This window comes from Chrysemys picta, chromosome 7 (genome assembly GCF_011386835.1).
Source record: "Chrysemys picta bellii isolate R12L10 chromosome 7, ASM1138683v2, whole genome shotgun sequence".
Classification (NCBI taxonomy): domain Eukaryota; kingdom Metazoa; phylum Chordata; order Testudines; family Emydidae; genus Chrysemys; species Chrysemys picta.
The window spans coordinates 114,541,053-114,563,739 of NC_088797.1; the positions used below are offsets into that span (position 1 = coordinate 114,541,053).

Genomic DNA, 22,687 nt, shown 5'->3' on the forward strand with positions numbered 1-22,687 from the left:
CTGCAGAACATACATTATAAGGCCCTAGTCCTGTAAACAGTTACACCCAAACTTAATTTTATGCAGGTGAGTAGTCCCATTAATCCTTGTGCACATAAAGAAAGCACATAGATAATTATTTGCGGGATTGTTACTGCTTGTGTGGCCTAAATAGACAAGACAGAGTGGGGAAAAAGGAAGTATTATTGTTCCCGTTTTACAGATGGGGTAACCGAGGAACAGAGCCTTTAAGTGATTTGGCCAAGGTCACACAGGAAGTCTATGGATGTTAGCTGTTTACCAGCCCGTGAAAAATGAGATTGGTGATCTCGGTCCAGATACTAGTAGAGAAATTACCTTGTAGCTGTATATCTTATAAAGAGCTAATCTTCTTTTCCAGTAACTGTTCAATAATGCTAGACCTATGTTGTCTTCATTTATCATGTTTTTTTTAACTTCAAGCATTTTAGATGTTTTGATTATACCTTTTCATTGATTGTTACCAGCTGTGATTGCAGGAAATACTGTGAATAGTACACCCCATTCTTCCATTATTTATTAGTAAACTTTTTAACAGTTCTGATCTTTCTTCAATCACACATAAATTGCTTCTTCCCTTAATGGTTGAGTGCTCATAAAAAAGAATAAAAAAGGTCTCTCTCACTCTGGTTACTGTATCTAACTTCAGTTTTCTTTTGACCCTTGTTAAGGACTTACAACGAGTGGTTCCTATTCCTCACAGTCAATTAAGCTTTTACATTTGAAACAGACTGTTTGGGAAATTAAAACCTGGCATTAAATTGATATACAGTACAGGAACTGCCCTTCTGTGGAACTTCAGTGTTACCAGGAGAGAGGGTCTACTTAAAATTCCTTTTATATTAGGCACTACAGCAGATTTTAATAGTGTTGACCGTATTTCTCCATCTGTCTCTCTTAATTAGGTTGGCCTTTTTCGTATGGTGCAATTATTTCATGGTTTTAGTCATGTTTTCTAGTGCATCGATATGCTAGTATGAAAAGCTCACCTTTATCAGATAGGACTTTCAGTTTTACTTGAACATTTCACAGGTCTGAGCCAGGTCTGCTGTTGGGTCTCTTGGAAGCCAGATCCCCTGGTGGTATTTAGGTTTTTCATTTTTATATCAATGCCACATTGTTTAGTTCTACTTTTTTTTCTTTTAAGACTTTTGGGCATGGATTCACAAGATTTTAAGCACACCTGTAACTTCTAGCACATTGAGTAGCCCCATTGCTTAAAGTTAAACCTGTGCTTAAGTACCTTGCTGAATTGGGGCCTTGATACTGCCTCATCTGTAAGCATCATTGACTTGACCATCTTGACCAACTCTAATGAAGCCAATGGGATTGTTTCCATTTACAGTGTTTTAAGTGCGATCAGAATCTGACCTCCCGATTTAACCAGGGTTGCTAATTTCTTGGGGTCTGAAGACCTGCATCTCCAACTGTTCAGGATCAGCCCCCTGGTTCCAGATCTGAATTTATATACTGCACTATCTTTTTCTTCTGTTGGTACAGCACCTAGAACCATGGGTCCTGGCCCATGACTGGGGCTCTTAAGTGCTATGATCATACAAATAATAAATACTAATGATCTGACTGTAACAGGATGGAAAGGTTGAGGGCCAGATCATCAACTTGTGTAAACGGTCATAGTTCAGTTGAAGGCAGTGGGGCGGTAACAATGTACAGCAACTCAGGAACTGTCCATAGGATCCTGCATATGATTGTGAGGTTCCTGAGTCACCCTAAACCCAGGTGCTACAACTCTGTAAAAAGATACAAAGTAGATTCTTCTGACTTCTGCTAGCATGTGGATCATGTTATCTCCATCTGGACATACCTTGAAGTGATGTAAGGGGTGCCTCTCTGGGGTAAGGGGAGCTAAGGGCTGGGACAGAGGAGGTCCTGTGGGAAAACCCCATGAACAGCTAAGATTTGAGTTTAAAAAAAGGCTTATGTTTAACTCTCGTTCTCATTTACATTAATAATACCGCCAAACTGAGGAAGGATGCAAGTTTGGATTATATATAGTGTGTATATATTCCACCTGCTCCCGCTGACATGAGGAATTTTTTCAGTTATACAACTATCTGCATTGCACATTAATCATTGCTTGATCATTGATTTTCGTGACTAAATTACTAACTATATTTATAACTTGCAGCATGTGGTGAATGTTACTTATTTTTATAATGTATCTCTTTAAAATGAGTGTTTTCTTTGTTTCTTCCTAATACACCTCTACCTCGATATAACGCTGTTCTTGGGAGCCAAAAAATCTTACCGCGTTATAGGTGAAACCATGTTATATCGAACTTGCTTTGATCCACTGGAGTGTGCAGCCCCGCCCGCCCCCCAGAGCACTGCTTTACTGCATTATATCCGAATTCGTGTTATGTCGGGTGGCATTACATCGAGGTAGCGGTGTATCTTGTATCTTTAACTTGACACTATCTATACCTTATGAACAGGGGAAGAAGTAAGAGACCTGAAGAGACAAGCAGTTGAAGAAATGATGGATAGAATTAAAAAGGGAGTTCACCTAAGGCCAGTTAATCCGTCAAGCAGACCTAAGACAAAGGTTTGGAATACTTAAACATTGGTTTCTTTGTGTGTTTAGTCTTACACTGGGGGAAGTTAGAACAATATTAGCCTGGTACTGTAATGTATGCTGAAAACAAATGAAATGTACCATAATACATTTATCAGAGCACAATTTGGGTTTTTTTTCTTTTACTTTGCTTGTTGTTTGACCAGAATAAGGTAAGGTAGTGGGTTTAACTGTTGGACTATAAACCATTCAGCCTAAAAGATTGAAGGAGGCGAAAATAATTGAGAGAAGGTACAAAAATAAGGCAGTGATTCCAAAACAAGATGTAATTTTAAAAGGTAAATCTGAAAGAGCTATTATTGAATCACAGAAATTAGAGATGGAATAGCTGCTTTGTCATTTCATTCATCTCCCTGCTAGTGTAAGATTTTCTCTGACAGTTTGTTCTCCAGAGTTTTGTCTAGTGCAATTTTAAATGACTCAAGCAATGGCTCAATTCCTTAGAAAGTCAGTCTAACAGACCTCAAGTTTATGATCTCCCCCCCCCACACACACACTTCCGATAGTCTTCAAATGTTCTTATACACTTGCTGTGCCTCCCTCTATGCCCGGGTGTACACATGTACACACTCAAGCCTGAGTTTTCAAAAGTGACTAGTGATTTTTGTGTGCCTCAATTTCTAGGTTCCTGAATTGAGCACTGAAAATCATGAGTCACTTTTGAACATAGAGGCCTTAGTCATCATGTAGTCCATCTATAAATATTGCACTATTTTTGTCTTCATGTTATTCCTCCAGCCCTTAAATTATTTTTGTTGATCCTCCTTGAACTTTCTCCAAATTCACAATGTCTTTTTGGTATTTGAAGTATCCAGAAAGGTCTTGGGTGCATTTGTCTTGATACAGATTGAAACTAAAAGAGAGCACCTTCTCAAGCCTAACAATACAATAGAGGCTACTCTTTTAGAAATCCTAAGCAAATGTAACAATGAGGAAACTGAACAAAAATAACAATCTGAAAAGGAATGTGATTGGGTTATGTAAAGGAAATGTTCCAAAAGACTTGATCCTTAAACAACACAGACTAGTGTACTTTCCATCTCATCAGTATTTCTTTTCTTTCCCCTTATGCAAGACACAGCAGTAATCTGTGAACCTGTCTGCAGCAAAGTGTTTTATGCAGACATTAAAGCTTGAAATAGCCTGTACGCAAACGTAAAATAATGGGATAGTGGTTTTCAAATGTTTATATTTAAGCTAAGTAAATCTTCTCTTGATTAAAGTAGCAATTATCTTAAGAAAATAAATGAAAAGTTAGTCCTGTGCCAAAAAGTAAAGCTTTTTCACTACCGTGAAAGAGTTTGATCCTAGAAATGCTGAGAGTCTTGCCAGCTCTTGTGATTTTTGTCACAGTTCATGTGATTCTTGATGTTTTTTCATAAAGCTACAGCTCCCGGAGTCATGTGATTACATGAGAGACTGATGTTTTGTTTTGGTATTTTTTAGAAAGTACATTTCTAATCCTTGTGGTCCTTATGGAGGTGAGCTTGAAAATATAATCCCAAGTGAAATGGAGAAGCTCAGAAACTAGATAACAAATACAATGCATCCAAGATGCCTCAGAATTTTTAAGCCAAACATTTTAAAAAGATCTCTCGATTTTTTTTTTTTTTTTAAAGACCTTACTCGTGATTTTTGAATAATTGGGTTGACAATTCTGCGATTACACAAACGAGTAACTTGGAACGCAGTGGGACTACTAATGTGAGAAGGTCTTCGTGACCATAAGTGTTTGCAGGATGATCAGACCTCAGAGTGTTCATTAAGGTAAAGGCCCAGATCCTTCAGGTTCTTACTACAGCCTTAGCTCAGAGAGTCTTCTGGTGACATCAGAATTCCAGCTTTCATTAAAAGAAATTATATTTCTAGTCTTCATGTTGTAAAGAAAAAAATGGAAGCATGAGCTAGGTGTAACCAGTACAGTGATGTCTGAGGGCACAGGAGCTGTTAGAGCCTCAAAGGAAGCTGTCTGAGCCCACACCCATCGCCAATGCAAATCAAGCCCCCTGCTTGGCTGTGGTCCTGGTGCCCCTTTGTGGGGTTTGAGGGACCCTGTGACACTTTCCTCAGGGCACCCAGAACTATAAGCCACTATGTTACCCCTCTGCCTTAAGAAGGGAGAGCTTTGCTTGAGCTTAGACTGTGTGTCAGTTCCGTGCCATGCCACTCTGCCGGCCTCCCAAACAAACCCCTTGATACGCTGCCAGGCTAATCCTTGCCTTGCTGGTAACAATCGGTGAACTTCAGTTCCGCAGGTCCCCAGAGACGTGTCTTTACAGTGTCCAGTCCCTCTCACTGGATACTCACAGTCAAGTTTGCTGCCTCCAAAGACACAGTGCACACACTAGCCTGTTAGGCTAGCTGAGGACTCACTCTTTACTTCAATATAACAGCACTCAGATGGTTAATAGTAAAACAAATAATACATTTATTAACAGAGGACAGAGATTTAAGTGATACTTAGCAAGAAAAAGAAGAGACAGGTCTGGTTACAAACAAAACACACTTTCTAGTGGCTAAATCTTAATCTTAGCAAGTTACAATCTTTGCCTAAGCATAATGACAGGTTTCAAAGTAGCAGCTGTGTTAGTCTGTATCCGCAAAAAGAACAGGAGTCCTTGTGGCACCTTAGAGACTAACAAATTTATTTCAGCATAAGCTTTCGTGGGTTACAGCCCACTTCTTCGGATGCATAACAAATAAATTTGTTAGTCTCTAAGGTGCCACAAGGACTCCTGTTCTTTTTGCCTAAGCAGTTTTCTTAGTCACATCAGGTTACCAGCATCTCCAGCCCTCCAGGTCAGAGATCCAACATTCATAGAATCAGAAGGGGATGTCCCCTTTGTCCCCTATGAGGTGGATAACTAAAATGTCTTTTTGCTCCTCTTTATATTTTCCTGCCTCAAGAGCTAGGAAGGCTTGCTGGGAGTATAGACTCTGTGCTCCAAAGTGTTTATAAGCTGTTTCCTCTGCTGCTTATTATCTTGATTGCTTTGTTTACCTTATATGTAAATATACTTTCATAATCTTCTGCCTGTAATCAAGCCAGTGAGACAGGTAAATCCACAGCCCTTTGTCTAGGGCCGGCATGATTTATGCATTGCCTCTAAAACACATTTTAAGAACATATTCCCAGCACACATACATAACTCTTTGCACATAATCCATACATACCTCATGCAATGTATTCCTGACCAGCACATCACCTGTTTACATATGACACCTTACAAGATATCTTTTGGATACATATTATGACTGTCAAGCTGTCTGGAGTCAACCTCAGGGCAGACTGTCAAGAAACAAGACAAAAATCCCAAATTGGTAGTGAGTCCTATACGTAGATTTCACCAACCAAGTAACAAGTGTTAATTCTTCAAGCACTATAGCAGCCTAACAATGCAGTCACAGAAAGTCCCCTTGGGTACTCTGGTCTATCTTGCCACCCAAGCAAACTTGCCTTTGTGATAGATGGTCCCTTACACCAAAAATCACAATATTCAGGTTACTACCAGTCCCAAAGGACCAGTCACTTACCCCAAGTCAGTTGCATCTTAGACCTCACACCAAAGACAACGCTTGTAGCCAATCCTATAATAAACTAACTAAAGATTTATTAACAAAGAAAAAAAGAAATTAGAGTTATTTACAAGGTTAAAGCAGGTAAACATAATGAGTTACAGTTTTAGGTTCCAGAACATCATAGAAGCTGCTGCAATATGCAAGCTTTCTATGTCCATTAGAGCTAACCCAAGCGTAGCAGCTTGGGGCTCCCTTTCCATCTCCAAATTCCAAGCAGCATAGTGATATAGTTCCTTCTGGTCAGAGATTTTTATTTCCTGCCCCCAGAGTTCAAACTCATGGGACAAGTATTTGCCCCTGTCTCCTCTTCACGGTGTGTATGGGGCAATCAGCAAAGTCTTTATTTCACAATGGCTCATTTGGTTTCAGTGGGGCTTCTTGTGTGGGGGACCAGCACTTTACATTAATTAATGCTCCTTTCCTCTTTGGTTAGTTACCCAGTTACGGAGATGTATAATGCGAACACTCAATATAACTTTATACCATGGGGTACAGATGTTATAAGTGAGATCAATACATGCAGTATCCTATGAGCATTGCATAAAGTCTAAACACGTCCTTATAAACTTATCTGTTTTAATAATGCTAATACACAGGTGAGCCAGACTGGTTTCCAGCTATGCAATTGGCAGTGTTCACTGAGACCTAGGGGCTTTGGCATGAGCTGGCACCTGGTCTGCCAGAGTCACAGTGACAACTGAGCTGATGTCAGAGCTGATATGAGTTACAGTATAGTGAGCCCTCTGCCAGACCTGTATGTAGAGGTGTGCCTGGGGCCCTGCATTGCCTTCATTCAGCACTGGCTGACTGCCCTCTAACTTCTGTTGACTTCAAGGGAATGAAAGACACTTGGGCTGAAATACTGTAGATGAACCTTAATACCTCAAGCAATAAGTGCAAGCAAGATAGAGTGCAGCTGGATAGCAGTTGGATCTGTTGTTCCATTTTTCTCCCTGCAGGGTGGGTAGGCAGGGGCAGTATTTTGTTAACTGTAACTAACTCGTTTTCACGGTCACCCGACCCTTGCTCTCACTAATATAATGACACAAAGGGATTCATTAAAATGTGTCGTTTGGCTAAGGGGATTAAAATAATTAAGGTAGTCAGATTTATGCACCTTGAAAGGAAAAGAGCAGAAATTAGTATCCTAGAGAACCTTATGAATATTTATTGTAAAAAAAAATTGAAGAACCAAACCCTAACACTCAGAAATATTTCAAGGGGTAGATGCTACTCAGGTAATAGACCCTAACCTGCTGATTTTGTTCTGCTGTGTCTGAATGAAAGCTGCCATTGTACTGCTGCTTCCCAGCAGGCCTGATCCTAAGAAAAGCAGGGAACCTGCATCTTCCAATGAGTGCACTGGGCCCAATCCTGCAGGGTGCTGAGCACCATCCACTCCCATAATGGCACCCAACGTTGTTGCCAGGGCATCATGAGACAGCCTGGAAAAGGGTGGGGACATTGCAAGTGGCTGTAGAGGGAGGGTTCTATGATGTTGTGGCATTGGTTTGACAAAAGCAATAGTCTGTCTTAATATGAACAGTATGGGGCAGAGGGCGGAGCAAGAAGACTCCCCCTTTGTTGCCATTTAGCTGTCTCTAAATTCCTGTGTTCCCTTCTCCCCACCCCAATGGGAGGAGGATTCTGAGATGGGAAAGAAGGCTGCCCCTCCCCAGTTCCCTTCCACATCTGTCCTGCCTCTGGTGGTGTGGGAGAGGTGGGGACGCCACTAAAAGTAGGGAATCAAGGAGAGCAGTAGTAAAAAGGGGACTTTATTTGAACTCCCTGCTTCTGTTGCCTTCATTTTTATTTAATGTTTTTATGCTAAAATGTTAACATTCAAATTTACTAAAGTATACTCGCTAGAATTCAAGTTATTTAATTTTCTCCTTAATTCCTAGTTAATATCTTTCCAAGCATTGGAATATTTTCGGAAATACTAGCAATTTTAAATGTCCCACTTTGAGGGGTGGTGAGTTAATAAATTTGCATAGGCCTTGCCAACAAACCCATTGCAGATTCATGTGATGTTTGTCCTAAAATACAATACAAAACAAACACACACATCTTGCACAGTCAGTATTTGCAGAATCAGATTTCATGATGTGTGTGTTTTGTTTAATTACAGCCGGAAGAACCAAAAGCCTCTGATAGTGCAGTGAAAGAACTCAAGGGAATACTGGTAAGAACACATGTTGTTTACATTCTGTTGTTCTCTTTTCGCGTGAGATGAGAGGACATTTTGAGGCCGGATGGATAGATATAAATAGTCATAGAGAGATTTCTCTAACTCCCTCTTTCTTGATATCTGAATAGATATAGATATCTAAAGACCTAGAACTCTTATCTTTCTATCTGTATTTATTTATATAAATATATACAAATGTATGTATATATATAGTTACATATATGTATTTGATTGTCACTACATAAAGCAGTTATATTTGATATTTTGCTCATCTTTAACAAAATGCGCTCAGTTTATTTCTGTTTTGTAATGTACTTACACTGTACATTGTACATGTTCAGTAGCTCCTTCTCCTGAATAGGTGCTTAAATTGTATTGAATAAGAGTCAAATCAACATAGCTTCTCCTACTTGGCTTCTCTAGTCCTGAGAGTTAAAAGTTGAGGTGTAACTTCAGCACATGCATAGAGTGAAGTCCTATCCTCGTTGAAGCCATTGGGAGTTTTGCAATAGATTTCAGTGAGCCCAGGGTTTTATCCATAATTTGTTAATATTATTGCACACGCTTAATAGGCAATGTTGTTCCTAACAATCAATGCTAGGATTTACATAACCTTTATTAATATATACTATAGTATTGTACAGCAATGGTCCAAAATTCTACAGCTGACAGCATTGCTACTGCAGTGTTAGGGGCCATTACTATGGTATTTTAAAACAAGGAACAATATTTTATGCCACCATCTTTGGCTTACCTGGTTACTCTCTCTTCTAGTCCAGGAGATTTTGAGTTTAAGCCCCCTAGTGTGATGTGCTGAGAAAGGGGAGTTTGCAGCAAGGGTGGCAATCTTGGGGTAGCATTAAACTGGAGATAGTTCTGTCCATCTTTGGCAGAAATTATTCTTTAGTTGTAAGTTAAAGATCCAATGGCACCTTTGTGAAGAGACTGGAGGATCACCCTGATGTCCTGGCTAGCATTCCGTTAGGAGCTAACTTCTGTTGTCCAAGGCTGCAAGTGAGCTATTGCAACGTACATAATGGCTGTTTCATTTGCTGTCAAGGGCTGCTTCTTCATGACTGAATTCAGTGTGTCCTTTGCCATTGATTTCAACCTGGACAAGAGGAGACCCATGATCGCTGTGCTATCAGTATCTAGCTCAATGCTTTTTGTAACTCTTCAGGATATTTAGAGTATGAGAGGTGTTATATAAACTAAATTCTAGTCTATTCTTGAGACTAATCATTATGCACAGTCAGATGACAAACATGGGGGTGGGTACTGAAGAAATAAATACTTACATGTTTGTTGTTACTGTGCTAATTGTGCATTCCATGCAGACCTCCATATAATTGTTATAAACACATTTATATTCATTCTGTAAATTGCAGAGTTCAAGGAAAGCAACTCAGTTCTTTGGTTTACTTTTAGGTCTGTAATGTTAGTACAGTGCTGAGGACTATTACTCATTATTAATGCCCCAGCTCAGTTAATTTCAGAATAGCTACAAAGTAAAATATTTTAACTTATTGAGGGACAAGCTGTTTTGATGGAGTCCTGGAAGTAGTGCTGCCTCTGTGACTTATAAGCTGCTGTTTGCTTTTGCAATCTAATACCCCCGTTCATGAGTGTACATGTACAACACTGTATCTTGTATCTCTTCACTGATTACTCTCTGAAGAAATATACCACTTCTGGAGACCAAACTTTTCCTGGCAGCCATGACAATAAGTTCATGCCTGTTGTGGAACTCTGTAGGAAGGCAATACCATATCAGAAAATAGCGCCAAGGGAGCAGTTGATCCATAGAAGAGAGTGAATAGGACTGAGCTGAAGATACCAGTTGTGTGCTGTCTCAAAACAGCGAGCAACCAACTCAAGGTCCATAAGCTCAACTGGTTAGCAATGAGTTGCACAATGCAGGGCCTAGAAACAGATGATATTGGTCATGTTGTCCCAGAGATCAGAGCCAGGTAACTCCACATTCAGAATATTCCCTTGTGGACTCCCACAAGACTGTCTGCCCATGTCTCTCTGAAAGGATACATGATGCCTTTTGGGAGTAATTCTGAGACGCTATGAAGTTATCAACTTCAGTGAGAATCTCATGACAGTGCGAGACCAGGCTTGTCTGACAACAGGTCCAAGACTTTGCATTCATACAGGAGGATATCTCTATGACCACAGGTCTCAGGGTCTTTGTACACTCACTCTTTTGGCCTGGCTTTTTCACAGACACAACTAGAATTAGCAAAGGAGGGAGAAGCAAGAGGAGGAACAAAAGGAGGTGAAGACAAGCTGGAGGAAAAAGAGAAAAGGAATTTGGAGGAGAAGAGAAGAAGGAAATGGGGGAGGGAGCGAGTACCCCAGATTCCATCAGAAAGAAGTAGGGAAAAAATTAAGGCCATTGCCATTGATTAATTTCTTTTTAACTTGGTGGGAGGCATTGAGATACTACAGTGAGAGTGGTGTAGTTATAAACATCTGGAAAGAATACATGTAACCTTATTTCTTGTCACATGTGTGTAATATTACGAGGAATGAGCTGGATTGCAGTGTTTTAATAGCAACAGAGGGTCCTGTGGCACCTTTGAGACTAACAGAAGTACTGGGAGCATAAGCTTTCGTGGGTAAGAACCTCACTTCGTTCTTACCCACGAAAGCTTATGCTCCCAGTACTTCTGTTAGTCTCAAAGGTGCCACAGGACCCTCTGTTGCTTTTTACAGATTCAGACTAACACGGCTACCCCAGTGTTTTAATAATAATTTTTGACAACTAATACTCACTTAATAACACAGTTCAACAGTGAATAAATGCATATTGCTGCTTTCATGCAAATGAGCTTCACATCCTCGTGGGTAAACCTAGTGTATTAAATTATTTCTCACAACACCCCTTGAGCATATCCACCACTTCTGAGAATCAGGCCCATGTACCATACAAAAGATTCTGTCCGTAAGGAGGTTGTTGGGGTGGTGGTTTGGTTTTTTTGTTTTTATTTAAATATTAGCCCTGAGATTTTTTGACACAGCATTTTTGATCTAGCCTGATCTGAGCTGGGATACACCACTTGAAAACATGCTGTGTGGGTCTCTAGATGTGTTTTTTGCAGCTGCCAGCTAGCAAACAGGCTTTACAAGGGTCACAAACAATGGTGAGGCTCAGAGAGAGACAGCAATAAATACACGTCCCAAATTTTGAGCTCCATTTATAAACATTTAGGGCAATTTTACAGTCAATTTGGTATTTGACAAGGTGGCAGTGAACTCCAGCCAGACTGGAGGAGCATGCTGAGCATGGTTTGTGCCAGTTAAAATTCCAGTGGCAGCATTTTTAGAGGTTTCAGCTTTGGAAGACTTTTTTTCTTAGGAGGGCTGTAAAATAAGACCCTGCCTTTTGGCCTAAGCCAGAGGCTACAAAAGTGTTAGTCTCAGTATAAGGCAGCAATGACGTTGGTCTGCATTCTGTGCATGCTAAAAGGAAGCAGTAACCAGAGATCTGATACTGCCACCAAAAGACACAGCCAGGCCTATGGAAATACTTGAGTTTTTGGTGGGCACTGAAGGACTTGTGAGATCAGCACGAGCATAGTGGGTATTTCTTTTTGTAAATTAAATGAACCTGCTATAAGCTTGGATAGTAGGGCAGTTTAGCATGCTGATTTGTAAGACACTGGGAGTGAACTTCATTTAGAAAAGGTTGCATACTGTAGTAGTCAATTAAATGTGGTTCTTTGGCTTTTAGCTAATAGAGAAGGTTTGTTACTAACAAGATATTCCTCTTGTAAAATCTTGTTAAGATTCTCACAGCTTTTACATGGGAGTATTTTGGTATTTCTGTAAATAGTTGGGTTTGTTCCAGTAATGATACTTAGCATTTACATAGCGCTTTAGAAATACTCCACCAGATTTACCCACTCAGAGCTAGCCTGACTCCTTGCTACGGAGTGGGATTCACTAGGAAAGGGCATTGTTAGCTTGAGGTCAGGGCTTCATGGAGTCTGTTCAGGGGATGTGCTAAATTACCTAGACATAATCTCTCCCTTGCCAGTACTACCACCTTTTTGGCCAGCCCAGGTCTTCCTGCAGGCTTCCCCACAGATGGAATTTTCCACTGCCAGGGGCCTCCTCCTGAGCTGATTATGGGCCAGTGAGCCTCACAAACTCTCTGTAATCATGGTTCTCCCCATTTTACTGATAGGTAAATTGAGGTAGAAAGGTTAAGTGACCTGCCCAGTGTCCCAGAGGGGCTCTGTGATAGTATTAGAATCAGGAGTTCCTGGTTCAGAGTGCTGACCAAGCAGAACTGTTCCTTAATCTAAAATGATAACACTTACCATCTCCAATACCCATTTCACTTGTTTGACCTTATCTACTGTTTTGGAAGGGCCTGTGTTCTGATGACCTTCTATGAATATTTCTTATTACAGGAAACACTCAACAAATCCACCAGTTCAAGAAGCTTAAAATCTCTTGAAACAGACCCAGACAGCAATGAAACTGAGTTAGAAAGAATTTTACGGCGCAGGAAGGTGACAGCCGAGCAAGACAGCAGTAGTAAGTTGTCCTTCATAGTCCTACTGTTGAGTTTTATAGAACTTGTGTTAAAGCTATTTAAACGCCAAATTACTCTGTCTTTAAGACCTTTCCAGGTTCACCCAGTGTTATTTGGGAGAGCTCTAATTGCTTCCCAACTGATCCACTTCCCCTTAATAGCTGCACTCTGCCATCACGATTTTCTCTAGTATAAGTGTGTCTCAGTGCTCTCTGCCCACCCTTGTAAACCTTCTGCTCCCAAGCTCAGGCAGCATTACTGAAGCCCTTGGACTGACTTTGCTGCTTTGTGCTTCCCACAAAGGTGTGTTTCATAAACTAATGTAAAATAGGGGAATGATGGCTTACGACCGCCATCTTGAATTCACTCTCTCCAAAGAACAAGTATTTGCGGCAGCTTTTAATGGTTTTAAAGCTTTGTTCAAATATCCTTTTATAGCAGAAAAGAGAAACATTAACACCTTCAATATACTCACCAGTCCACACTTCTCAGCTGAGTGAATTCAGACAGCAGCTGAGGTTCTGTAGTTCCTATGGGACCCTTCTAAATCCTAGGCTTGGCTGCATTGAGCCATGGCATTTTGACACTGTAGAGAGAAAGAGGCTGATTCTAAATGGAATGCATTTCAACACTTTCCATGAACTAGAAGCTACTCTTTAAGGAACCGATTTGACCTACCTAACTGACTGGAATTACATTGAGCTGATCTGTGATTCAATACCCATGACAAGCAGGGGTAACAAAAATGCTAAACTCTGTTTGGATTGTAGGTCCGGCTGGAGTCTTGGCCACATCAGAATCCAAATCCATGCCAGTGTTAGGTTCAGAATCCAGTACAGCACAAATAGCATTGAACAAGAAAACTCTGGAGGCAGAATTCAGCTCCAAAACACCTGAGTCGGGCGAAGGGTCTCTTCAAATGAAAGGAAGCGCAAGTTCTAAGGTTACATTTCAGTAAGTAATGCTATATATGGACATCCAGTCATATGTTAATGCCAAACCTATTTCACTGGTGTATATTTATGCCATTTACATCACTTTGTTAATCAGGAAAATGTGCAATATGTAACTGCCCATACAAGTTATCTCTCAGTCCCACTTGGAGATTGAACTCTCCATTATAACAAGGCTCTTCTCACCCTAGAGTCAGTGAATGTACTGCCCAGAGATATTCAGGATCTCTTGCTACAAAGATAGTGGGACTTTTTGAGGAATAGCAAAATGTTTCACTTGAGGTATTTTCCCCATTCTCAATAAAGAAGAGGGGATACATGTGGGCAGTGTATTCTTGGTTTTAAAAAACAGACAGCCAGTTTGTAAATCCAACATTAGTATCAAATAAACCTGACCAACTGAAAAGTGTTTGTTTTGGTTTTTGCCCCCAATGGACCAAAAGGAATGCACATTTTCACAATCTCAGAATAACTTTTACCAGCAGGAAATGGAAATGTCCAACTATCCGGAAGTCACAGGATTTAGATGCTGAAAGAAAATGTAGAATGAGATAGTATTTTGGCACAACAGACAGAGGATTCTTTTGGTACAACAGATTGAAGCTTCAAAGTGCCATTTAAGCATCAAAGAGTTAATCCTGCTTCAGAAATATACATTTCAGACGGATCCGGTTGAGGATCAGTTTGTTTTATAACAATGCAAACCTCTTTTTGAAATTAGTCTGCAGATTTGCTTTAGTTCTCTTGCCAGGATGTTTGTCAGGTAGTCTGTCAGGTAGTCTGTCACTTAAAGAAAAAGGAAATAGGTGAGACAAATCAGATCAGCAGAATATTATAATCATGGTTAATTAAACCTCTGATTTCCTGTTCCATCAGTAGAAAAAGAACACCTATTCTCGTAGGTCTCCATTGCTTAGTTCAAAGGGGAGAATCGGGACAAATGAACTGGAAATTCAATTCAGATATATTTTTTGTGAACTGGTATTTGCTTTATTCTCTTGTTGGTGCTTTTATCTCTCTCTCTCTCTCTCTCTTTGGTTTTTGTTTTGTTTTTTTATTTAATGAAAGGCCTTATATCCTTTTTGTGCCTTATAGTTTTATTTAATCCTGATTGAATTTTAAAAGCAAATTTCCCTCTCCAATCAGGTGTCTTCCTCCACTGAATTATATTCAATAAGAGTCCTTAACAGAAATATGATCTATACTTACTCTTTATCTTTCTGATTTCAATGTGTTTAAGAGTTAATTTGACCTCAACAGTGTAGCTGTATTTTTTTTTTTTTAACCAATACCCTGATACAGAGTCAATTCAGTAGAGGTGAGTTAGTTTCTGAGAAACACTGCATTGTTAGTCTATAGATTTTTACCATTTTGAACAGATAATCTTAATCAGAAAATTCTGTGACTCTTACCACCTTTTGTCTACCTTTTATTCCACCAAACTAAGTGGAAATTACATTTGCAAGAAAGGAAATGAAATAATTGCAGGCCCAAGGTCTTGCAGAATGCGTGGTGAATTGACAGTGAAAAGGATCTTGTGTTGACAGTCACAGTTGTTACGTGCTATAAAAGCATATGTGAAGCTTAATTTATTTTGCAGCTTGCCTATTCTGTGGGAACCTAAAAGACACATTTAATTTTAATCTAACTGTTAATGCACCAATACAAATGCTGTGGGCCAGGTTCTCTAGTGAGGTATGCTGTTCCATTGGTGTAAACTGGCCTAAGCTACTGTCAAGGAGGATCCTCCAATGGAATACAGATAGTGTAGGGACTCTTGTGCTGTTCCCCCTTCATGCTGCGTGGGCCAAGGGATGTGCTGGCCGCCACTTCCCACAGCCCCCATTGGCCTGGAACAGTGAACCGCGGCCAGTGGGAGCTACGATTGGCTGAACCTGCAGACGCTACAGGTAAACAAACTGTCCCGGCCCGCCAGCAAATTTCCCTCATGGGCCACGTACCAAAGGTTGTCGATCCCTGCTCTAGGTCCTAATGTATTCTTGCTTTGGAAGGAGGACTGAAGTCAGGGCAAAATCATTTTGCTGAACACAGCTGACAACTTGACACAGCAGCATCCTAGACTTACTTCCTGGTTAACCAGGCTGGTAAGAAACAAACAACACTCTGCTTTGACCAGACACCTAAGCAAGAGGTACAAGCAAATTATCAACTGTCACTGTCCTTCTTCCCGCCCAAGATAAGGGGCTTTATCCATCTCATTACCATTTACATTTCTTTAAACACTGACAAAGGTTTGACCTTTATTGTTGTTTTCAGTGTTTTGTCAGACCACCTACAGTGCACCCTGCCATGCAAGAGTACAGGTTCCCTAATTACAGGAACTCTTCCTGTATAATCTGTTTTTCTTTGGTTTGCTCTAACTTTAAATGTAAAGATCTATAGCATCCCTATCGAAAAATCATGTAAACAGTCCTGCATGATGTATTGCTTTTTGCTTCATTGTCCGAGTGGTACTTAAAGAATGTTAGCTAATATTAAAGGCCCAATTCTGCAACCTCTACTCGTATTGAGTAGCTTTAACTCATGTGAGTAGTCCCATTGCAGAAGGGGATCGTGCAATCAGTGAAGGCCCAACCTTGCAATCCAAACACATGAATAATTTACTGACACTAGTAGACTCACGCCTCACTGAACTCAATGAGAGTTTTGCCATTGACTTCAGTGCGGCCAAAATTTCACTCATTGGCTTAAATGGAACTAAACACATGAATAAAGTTACTTGTGTATAAGTGCTTACAAGATAGTGACTTAAAATAAAGTAATTGGAGTACTCCTATATATGTAAGCGCTCCAGTCTGAGCCAGGATTCTAGAACTGGGCCTCACGTGAGTAGATGCAAGTCAATTCTAAAACATCCCTGTAAACAGACAGACAAACTGCTCATATTTCAGAATTTGGAAAAATTAGTTCAGAGGACAATGCTTTGTTTTTGACCATCAGTCCAGTGATTTCAATACAACAGGTTAACAAAGTGAAGGCTAGAAGCTGTTAATAAGCTGGTTTGGAATCGGGGTTGAGGTGGGGGAGGCAAAGGAAGGAATGGGTCACAAACAGAAATTGAGGGCCTTAGCTCAACTTTAAGACGACTCCCCACACAACTGTCCTCCCAAACATTTATCCCAGCAGGAGTCTAATTTAATGGCAATTCCTCAAGAGAGACTAGTTAATGTTTTGTTCGGTTGGAAGCCAAGGGAGTTCCCATGGCTCCTGTGGTGTATACACACAGAAAGGAAAGGTGTGCCTCGCTCTTCCTTTTTTTTTTTTTTTTTTTTTCACTTAGTAAACATTTGTTTCCAGGCAGTAGATGACTCAGTTAACAGAATGAACCACACAGAGGGGAAGGCTTAATCTGATGATTTTATACAATTAAAGGATTTGTTCTCCTTCTCTCAGCTGTAATCTTAGTACCACTGAATTGTCTACTGACACTGCAGGAAACAGCTCGGCCTCAGCGAGACACAACTACAAAGGTTTTCCGTGTGCAGGTTGAACATGGACAATTAAGCTTGAACAACAAAATGAGGAGGACAATGGGATGTTCTGGAAGTTGAGAATCTTCTTATTTTTAACAACTAGTTTTAAAAGTAGCTGACATAGATTCTCTCTCTCTCTCTCTCTCTCTCTCTCTCTCTCTCTGTGTGTGTGTGTGTGTGTGTGTGTGTGTGTGTGTATATATATATTTGTATGTATGTATAAAAAATACCCTAAATTACAGTGCTGACACTGAAACAATATTCAAAACCATTCCGTTTCAGTGACTTTCACTGATTATTCAAGTACATGCTACGACAGGCATAAAAGTGACAATGGTTTTTAGGTGGTTTGAAAATCCAGCCCACTGACTATGGAGTATTTCTAAAAATTCAGTTCTGTTGAGCATTAAATTCCTTGTAGCTAACTACTACCTGCCTAGGCTTAAGAAAGAACTTCCAACATGGGCAAGGTATTCTGTGATTGTCTGTTAGAAGATTTCTTTCTCCTGGTATTGGCAACTGTCAAAGATAGGAAAAAGGAATAGCTGGACCACTCTTCTAATCCACTGTGGCAATTTCTACATTCCTGAAACTCACATTTGAAAAGAACTAGAGTGTAAAGAAGGTTTTGTGAAAATTCATTATCTCTTTGTACTAATATAATGGGTGTTTGCCTTTAGTCCTTTGCATTTTATTCACTTCTCTGCTACAGATTCTGAAATGTTCTCATATGCATTTCTGCAGCACTTGCTATGCTCACGCTTTATGGATGAATTTACTCGCCAGCTGATGTCTGCCACACTTCCGTAGACGGCTACAGTGGACCTGTGCTTCCCTAAATAGCCTGGTGCAGAAGGGGGTCACTAGGTCGGGAGACAGGTTACTGATCTGGCTTAGGGAGTTGTAAAGGGCACATAGGTTGGAGTAGTAGCCCCTGGAAAGTTGCATTATAGCCTTGTGACCTGCCTGTGGATTGTGGGAGATAAATGTCACATACACTGACCCCCTGTTCAATTCTGTGCATAAAGCCCATTTACTTAAGTTTTGTAGTAGAGGAGTGAATTTCACCTTAGTTTCTGGGAGAGGTTGTAGGGAAGTTTTTCTTAGTAAACAAAGAAATGACAAACCAAGTCTCAGAGACAAGCTCTGTGTAGCTGGAAATCTTCTCTCTTTCACTAACAGAAATTGGTCCAATAAAACATATTGCCTCACCCAGCTTGTCTCTCAGGCCTGACACGGCTACAACAACACTCAAAACCGAACCAGAGTCACAGTTTTGGTTTCTAGGTAGTGTAAGCTGCAGTGGTCCCACAATATGATGGTAATCTAGTCCACAACTATCATAAAGCTTCACACCATATTTAGTTTTGCATGAGGATAACACACTTTTCAGGGGATTTTGCTTCAATACGGTAAATTAATAGGGAAATCCTGAAATCATAGTTAGTGTAGAATTGTGTTAATGTCATCAAAATGTGGGATCAAAACATGAATGTTTCAACGGTGTGTTTTCATTCTCTTAATGTTCTCCTTTTGGGCTTGTGCTTTTGCAAATGATCAAGACTCTGTCCAGACATGTATTTAGACGTCTTTGGCTTTTAATATCTATAACAAAATGATATAATTAACAGAAAACCAGATTTAAATCATCTTAAAGTTACAGTGCAAACCAGTGACAAAAAGGAAAATCCACATCAGAGCTGACAGAACTGGTCCTCAGTTTGTCCTGTTATTCTGCAGCTGCCCCCAAGGTCAGAATCATTGCAAAAGCCGTAGTGGCACTAGTTCTCAGATGGACTGTCAGTCATAACTCTTTGTTTTACTGCTTTTGTTGGCTTGTGTCACGGTGTTAATGTGGGTATTTTTATGTTAAAATTACAAGCACTCCTGCTCGAAACTGCAGGGGAGCTGACATATTAGACTGTCAGTTATATTACTGTTTATCATGTAAAAATGTATTTAGGTTTCATATAATAGATTAGAAACATTTAGTCGCTTTGAAAAATATAATATGTGTGGATTTAAGCACTATTATTATGTAAATATGAACTCAGAGAATATTTCCGTCTTCAACACACATTTGCACAACTAATAATTTGAGTTTGACATCCAAAATAAAATTCTGAATGGAAAGATGGAAAGAAGCTTTGTATAGAGCTGGAAGTAAATATCTCAGTTGGTTGGATTTGTAGTAATATATTGTTTTTTAAAAAGACAGTTAACCATATTATGCACTAATTGCTCTCCCAAGCTTTATTTCTGGCAATAAAAGTTGGTGTGGTTTGTTTTTTTGGACAAAGCATGGAATTTTCTTCGCTTTTTTAAAACGAGTTTATATTTACTCTTGGGCTGAAACTTTATCATGTCCAATTTCAGTTCTATTTGAACTGTTAAGAGTGAGATATATAAATGGGATTTATAATTTAAACAGTAACACTCCCTAGCAGCAGTCCTGACAAACTGGTGTAGCTGTGTAAAGGATTTGACGAAGGAAATACTAGTAAAATGAACTGTGAATAGTCATTCTTCTTTTACACTAGAAAATATAACACTGGACTTAATCACTGGATTTCTCCATTAAACTATTTTATATCGACAGATTTAAATCTTTCACTTTTCTGTCCTTGAAGGTGGTAAATATGATTGCAGTTTTATCCATTTTTATTGTAAGTGAAACAGACTTCAGAGTGTTTGGCTGCGCATCAGTTGTTGGATGGCTGCCACACACTAATGCAGGCTCCCTGCTGTGAGCCCAGTGAAGAATTATACTTTGATTCACCAGATTGTATTAAATAGTCCAGCTGTTGAGATTTGAAAGATAGTTACCTCCGAAGTGAAATAAAAATGAACGTGGCATTTATGGCTTTGACGATTTTTATAGTGTTGGGCAATCAGCTTTTCAGAGGTAGCACTTTCTAAAATAACCCTCTTGTAGTTACACTGCTCTGAAAAGTTTCATTCACTATAATGTTCAAAATATCCCACCTTGTATTTTCAGCAAAAATAAGCTAGTGAGGCATCATTTGCATAAAATAAGCATTATTTTCCTTGTTAATTTTGTGTGTTTTGACTGTATTCAAGTGAGTCTGCAACTGTATCTATTAGTGCCAATTTCAGAATTAATTAACTTGTACTGAAGCTCTTATGTTGATGCTTGTGAAGGTCGCTTGAACGTGGAATTTCACTAAATACAAACAACGATGTGCCGTTTGAAATGTAGATGCAAAACATTTGTCTCTTGTGTAAAACAGATGAGAAATTTCACTCTTAGGGTATGGAATACAAACCTTCAGTGCAACTTGCCATTTCTGTGACTTTGCTTGCCTCAGTTCAAGTTGCAGATCCCTGTCAGTCAGGTAGGAGCCCGTGAAACCTCATCACTTGAGTTTCAGTTGCTGAACCAGGTGCCCCCTCTCCCTGTTGTCTTTCTGTCTCAGACAGAACAGTCACATGAGAGGGCAGCTCATAAGAGATGGAACCATCACATTAACTTCTTTTCCTTCAGTAGATTCTAGTTTTTTCCTTTCAATACTAGGGTTACCATATTTCAGCGAGCAAAAAAGAGGACGGGAGGAGCCCCGCCCTAGCCCCGCCCCTGCCCCTCCCACTTCCCGCCCCCCCCCTGACCTCCCAACCCTCCCCCCGTTCCTTGTCCCCTGACTACCCCCTCCTGGGACCCCTGCCCCTAACTGCCCCCCAGGACTATCTAAGCCTCCCTGCCTCTTGTCCCCTGACTGCCCCAACCTTTATCCACACCCCCACCCCCAGACAGACCCCTGGGACTCCCACGCCCCATCCAACCACTCCCCACCCACTGACAGCCCCCCCCCAGAACTCCCAACCCATCTAAACCCCTCTGCTCCCTGTCCCCTGACTGCTCCGATCCCTCTCCGCACTCCTGCCCCCTGACAGCCCCCCCCAGAACTCCCAACCCATCTAAACCCCTCTGCTCCCTGTCCCCTGACTGCTCCGATCCCTCTCTCCACTCCTGCCCCCTGACAGCTCCCCCCCAGAACTCCCAGCCCCCTACCCCCCCCCCCCGCTCCTTGTCCCCTAACTGCCCCCTCCTAAGACCCCCCCCAACTGCCCCCCAGGACCCTACCCCCTACCTGTACCCTGACTGCCCAAAACTTTCTCCACTGCCCCCAAAAAGCCCCCCCTGTTTCTTGACCTCCACCTCCAGAACCTTCCTGCCCCCTGACCTCCTTACCCTGCTGCTCAGAACAGAGTGTTGGGCTCTGTGCAGCCGAGCCGGACACGTGGCTGAGCTCCCGAGCACAACAAAACCCGGTCTGGCCCTGCACAACAAAACCCGGTCTGGCCCTGCACAGTGCTGCCGGACTGGGCTGCAAAGGAGCTGCCTGCTCAGAATGCAGGGCGGATCCGGCTCCTCTACAGCTGCTCCCTAGTCCAGCCCGGGACTTCCCTGCAGCCCTCCCAGCCACTCTCTGCTAATCCCGGACATTGTGAGAGCTTTACAAATTCCTCCCGGACGCTATTTTTAGCACACAAAAGGAGGACATGTCCGGGGAAATCCGGACGTATGGTAACCCTATTCAATACTCAAGTTCCCTTACTGGCAGCTCCAGGCAAGCATGTGCAGCTGAACCCAGTGGTCATGTGTAGTTAGCTCTTCCATGAGAGCAGAGTCACCAACTTGTTGGTGAATCTAGGGCTTATCTACATTTGGGATTTTTGCACTGATGTAATTCATCTGCCCATGCTTACCTAGTCACAAGGATGTAGCTGCCCCAAGTAGACCCCTTCCGTAGTCTCGTTTAGGCTAAGTCATACCAGTGTTAGCCCTATTCAACACTGGTGCAGTTTATCTACACTAGGGGTTTGCATGCATGTAACTTCACTAGTACAAAACTCCCTAAAGTAGGCAAGTCCTTACAGTTTGCTTCGTGGTGATCTCCCTAGGCAGGCACCCACAAATATTCTTCTTCCTGTGAGGATCTCCCCACAGCAAATTATCAGAGTATAAGCCTATCTCAAAAAGTGTAGAATCTGGGCCTATTACCCTCTGCCTGTTAGTGAATCTCAAGACTGGATTTTCAAAAGTACTCTACATTGAGAATGATGCAGAGTGGTGAGCACAATTTGAAAATCTGACCATCTATGTCTGCCTTTCTAGCATGTGGCAGAGTTTAGGACATCAGAGGCTGTGTTCATCCTCTTCAACGGTGCAGAATGCAGATGTGGGACAAGAAGCCAGGTTCTCCCTATTTCGCCGCAGGATTATGGTGTGAAAATCCTGAGTTTTATTTACTGCCACCTCCCTGGCTGACATGTAGAACCTAA

At 41.0% G+C, this 22,687-nt stretch overlaps 1 protein-coding gene across 1 annotated transcript in view; it reads left to right on the forward strand.

Annotated features, from left to right (window-relative positions):
* The window catches only part of SHTN1 (shootin 1), a 99,404-nt gene that overhangs the window by 73,949 nt on the left and 2,768 nt on the right, over positions 1-22,687 (forward strand). Inside the window, exons 13-16 of the mRNA XM_005310351.5 lie at positions 2,475-2,584; positions 8,325-8,378; positions 12,812-12,938; positions 13,707-13,890. Of these exons, the coding sequence (XP_005310408.2) occupies positions 2,475-2,584; positions 8,325-8,378; positions 12,812-12,938; positions 13,707-13,890 (475 nt within the window). The remainder of the gene's footprint in view (positions 1-2,474; positions 2,585-8,324; positions 8,379-12,811; positions 12,939-13,706; positions 13,891-22,687) is intronic.